Below are 3,623 nucleotides of genomic sequence, written 5' to 3' on the forward strand. Positions count from 1 at the left end.
GCAGCGCCTGCAGCTTCTGCACCTGCGACAGGTAAGGGACAGGTGAGACAGATAAATTAAACAGGTGAGATAAACAGCCATGGGATTCAGCAACATCTGCAGCTTCTGCACCTGAGACAGGTAAGACAAGTAAATTAAGCAGATGAGACAAGTGAGACAGTGAAACAAGTAAGGAACACGCGACACAAATAAATAAAACACGTGAGACAACTGACACAGGTAAATAAAACAGGTTAGACAGGTAAGGAACAAGTGAGACAGATAAATAACGCAGGTGAGATAAACAACCGTGGGCTTCAGCAGCACCTGCAGCTTCTGCACCTGCACACAGACAAGGACACACCTGCCACACCTGGGAAGGTGAGAGGGGTGTCCTAGGGGGGCTACAAGGAGTTAGGGCCACACCTGTTGCACCTGGACACAGTTACAGCCGCACCTGTCACACCTGCCTGAGGCTATGGTCACACCTGTCACACCTGGCTGAGGCTATGGTCACACCTGTCACACCTGGGCAAGGTGTGGGAGGTGCCCAACAGTGGCTGGGAGTGACTAGAACCACACCTGTAACACCTGGCCGTGGTTACAGCCACACCTGCCTCACCTGGAGACACCTGTCACACCTGCACAAGGCGTGGGAGACACCCACAGGCCACCTTGTGCTCCTGCAGGTGACACAGGTGACACAGGTGACACAGGTGAGACAGGTAACTAAGATAATGAGTAAAATAACTGATACAGGTGAGATAAAACTGGCACAGGTGGGGCTGGAGAGCTCCTCGACCGCGTTCTGCACAGGTGTGCCTGTCAGCAGCACCTTGTGCTCCTGCAGGTGACACAGGTGACACAGGTGACACAGGTGAGACAGGTAACTAAGATAATGAGTAAAATAACTGATACAGGTGAGATAAAACTGGCACAGGTGGGGCTGGAGAGCTCCTCGACCGCGTTCTGCACAGGTGTGCCTGTCAGCAGCACCTTGTGCTCCTGCAGGTGACACAGGTGACACAGGTGACACAGGTGAGACAGGTAACTAAGATAATGAGTAAAATAACTGATACAGGTGAGATAAAACTGGCACAGGTGGGGCTGGAGAGCTCCTCGACCGCGTTCTGCACAGGTGTGCCTGTCAGCAGCACCTTGTGCTCCTGCAGGTGACACAGGTGACACAGGTGACACAGGTGAGACAGGTAACTAAGATAATGAGTAAAATAACTGATACAGGTGAGATAAAACTGGCACAGGTGGGGCTGGAGAGCTCCTCGACCGCGTTCTGCACAGGTGTGCCTGTCAGCAGCACCTTGTGCTCCTGCAGGTGACACAGGTGACACAGGTGACACAGGTGAGACAGGTAACTAAGATAATGAGTAAAATAACTGATACAGGTGAGATAAAACTGGCACAGGTGGGGCTGGAGAGCTCCTCGACCGCGTTCTGCACAGGTGTGCCTGTCAGCAGCACCTTGTGCTCCTGCAGGTGACACAGGTGACACAGGTGAGGGACAGGTAAGACACACGTGATGCAGGTAAGACATGAGAAAGGTGAAACACCTTGCAGCGACCCCAAACCCCACAGGTATCACCCCAAACCCCTCAGGTGAGTGCCCAGGTGTGCCCAGGTAACTCAAACCCCTCTAAAACCCCCATTTTTCACCCGATTTTCACCTTTTGCTTTTCCCCTCCCAGATGTACGCCCAGGTGTGCCCAGGTGTGTGACCCAGGTGTGTGTCCCAGGTATGATCCCCAATCTCTCAGATCTGTTATCCCAGCTGTGCCCAGGTAACTCAAACCCCTCTAAAACCCCTGTTTTCCACCCGATTTTCACCCACATGTTTTAGTTTCTCCCCCCCAGGTATGCCCAGGTGAGTGCCCAGGTATGATCCCAAATCTCTGATACGTTATCTCAGGTGTGCCCAGGTAACTCAAACCCCTCTAAAACTCCCGTTTCTCACCCAATTTTCACCCAGTTGTTTTTGCTTTTCCCCCCCAGGTGAGTGCCCAGGTGAGCGCCCAGGTGCGCCACTGACCAGGCCCATGTGCTTGAGGCTGTCCAGCAGCTTGCAGTGGCGGTTCTTGAGGCGGTGCGCCTCGTCGATGACCACGCAGCGCCACTGCACCTCGCGCAGCTCGGGGCAGTCCGACAGGATCATCTCGAACGTCGTGATCAGCGCGTCGAACTTGTACGCACCTGGGATCAGCCGGCCCTGCAGGTGCGCACAGGTGACACAGGTGAGCTCACCTGGCTGCTGTTTGAAAGTGTTTTGTGCCCCTGGATCACCTGCCAGGTTGTCATGGTATGCCTGGGTGTGTGTACAGGTGTGTCATTAGTCCCATACAGGTGTGCACAGGCGTGTACAGGTGAGCTCACGTGGCTGCCTTTGAGCGTGTTTTGTGGGGCTGGATCGCCTGCCAGGTTGTCATGGCACACCCTGGTGTGTGTACAGGTGTGCCCTTAGTCCCATACAGGTGTGCGCAGGTGACACAGGTGAGCTCACCTGGTTGCCATCTGAGCGTGTTTTGTGGGGCTGGATCACCTGCCAGGTTGTCATGGCACACCCTGGTGTGTGTACAGGTGTGCCACTAGTCCCATACAGGTGTGCGCAGGTGGCACAGGTGAGCTCACCTGGTTGCCATCTGAGCGTGTTTTGTGGGGCTGGATCACCTGCCAGGTTATCATGGTACACCCTGGTGTGTGTACAGGTGTGTCACTAGTCCCATACAGGTGTGCACAAATGTGTACAGGTGAGCTCACCTGGTTGCCATCTGAGGGTGTTTTGTGCCGCTGGATCACCTGCCAGGTTGTCATGGCACACCCTTGTGTGTGCACAGATGTGTCATTAGTCCCATACAGGTGTGCACAGGTAACACAGGTGAGCTCACCTGGTTGCCATCTGAGCGTGTTTTGTGGGGCTGGATCACCTGCCAGGTTATCATGGTACACCCTGCTGTGTGTACAGGTGTGTCACTAGTCCCATACAGGTGTGCACAGGTAACACAGGTGAGCTCACCTGGTTGCCATCTGAGCGTGTTTTGTGGGGCTGGATCACCTGCCAGGTTATCATGGTACACCCTGCCGTGTGTACAGGTGTGTCACTAGTCCCATACAGGTGTGCACAGGTGACACAGGTGAGCTCACCTGGCTGCTGTTTGAAAGTGTTTTGTGGGGCTGGATCACCTGCCAGGTTGTCATGGTATGCCTGGGTGTGTGTACAGGTGTGTCACTAGTCCCATACAGGTGTGCACAGGTAACACAGGTGAGCTCACCTGGTTGCCATCTGAGCGTGTTCTGTGCCGCTGGATCACCTGCCAGGTTATCATGGTACACCCTGCCGTGTGTACAGGTGTGTCACTAGTCCCATACAGGTGTGCACAGGTGAGACAGGTGAGCTCATCTGGCTGCTGTTTGTGCTGCTGCATCACCTGCCGGGCCAACGTGGTTCTGTGTGGTGTAAGCACAGGTGTGCAGAACTGCATCACTGACCCCGTACAGGTGAGCACAGGTGAGCACAGGTAAGACAGGTGTCGCACAGGTGAGCTCACCTGGCTGTCTTCCAAAAGCATTTCACACTCCTAGGCTTCTGCAGTACGCCATGGTGCATGTGCAGGTGCGTACAGGTGTGTTACAGG

The 3,623-nt window shown here is 54.4% G+C and overlaps 1 protein-coding gene across 1 annotated transcript in view; it reads right to left on the bottom strand.

Moving 5' to 3' along the window:
- Positions 1 to 3,054: 3,054 nt before the first annotated feature.
- The window catches only part of LOC115949273 (chromodomain-helicase-DNA-binding protein 8-like), a 7,923-nt gene continuing 7,354 nt past the window's right edge, over positions 3,055 to 3,623 (bottom strand). Inside the window, exons 6-7 of the mRNA XM_031065799.1 lie at positions 3,261 to 3,322; positions 3,055 to 3,066 (exon numbers count right to left, since the gene is read on the bottom strand). Of these exons, the coding sequence (XP_030921659.1) occupies positions 3,055 to 3,066; positions 3,261 to 3,322 (74 nt within the window). The remainder of the gene's footprint in view (positions 3,067 to 3,260; positions 3,323 to 3,623) is intronic.

Source organism: Geospiza fortis, unplaced genomic scaffold (genome assembly GCF_000277835.1).
Source record: "Geospiza fortis unplaced genomic scaffold, GeoFor_1.0 scaffold1871, whole genome shotgun sequence".
In the NCBI taxonomy this organism is placed as follows: domain Eukaryota; kingdom Metazoa; phylum Chordata; class Aves; order Passeriformes; family Thraupidae; genus Geospiza; species Geospiza fortis.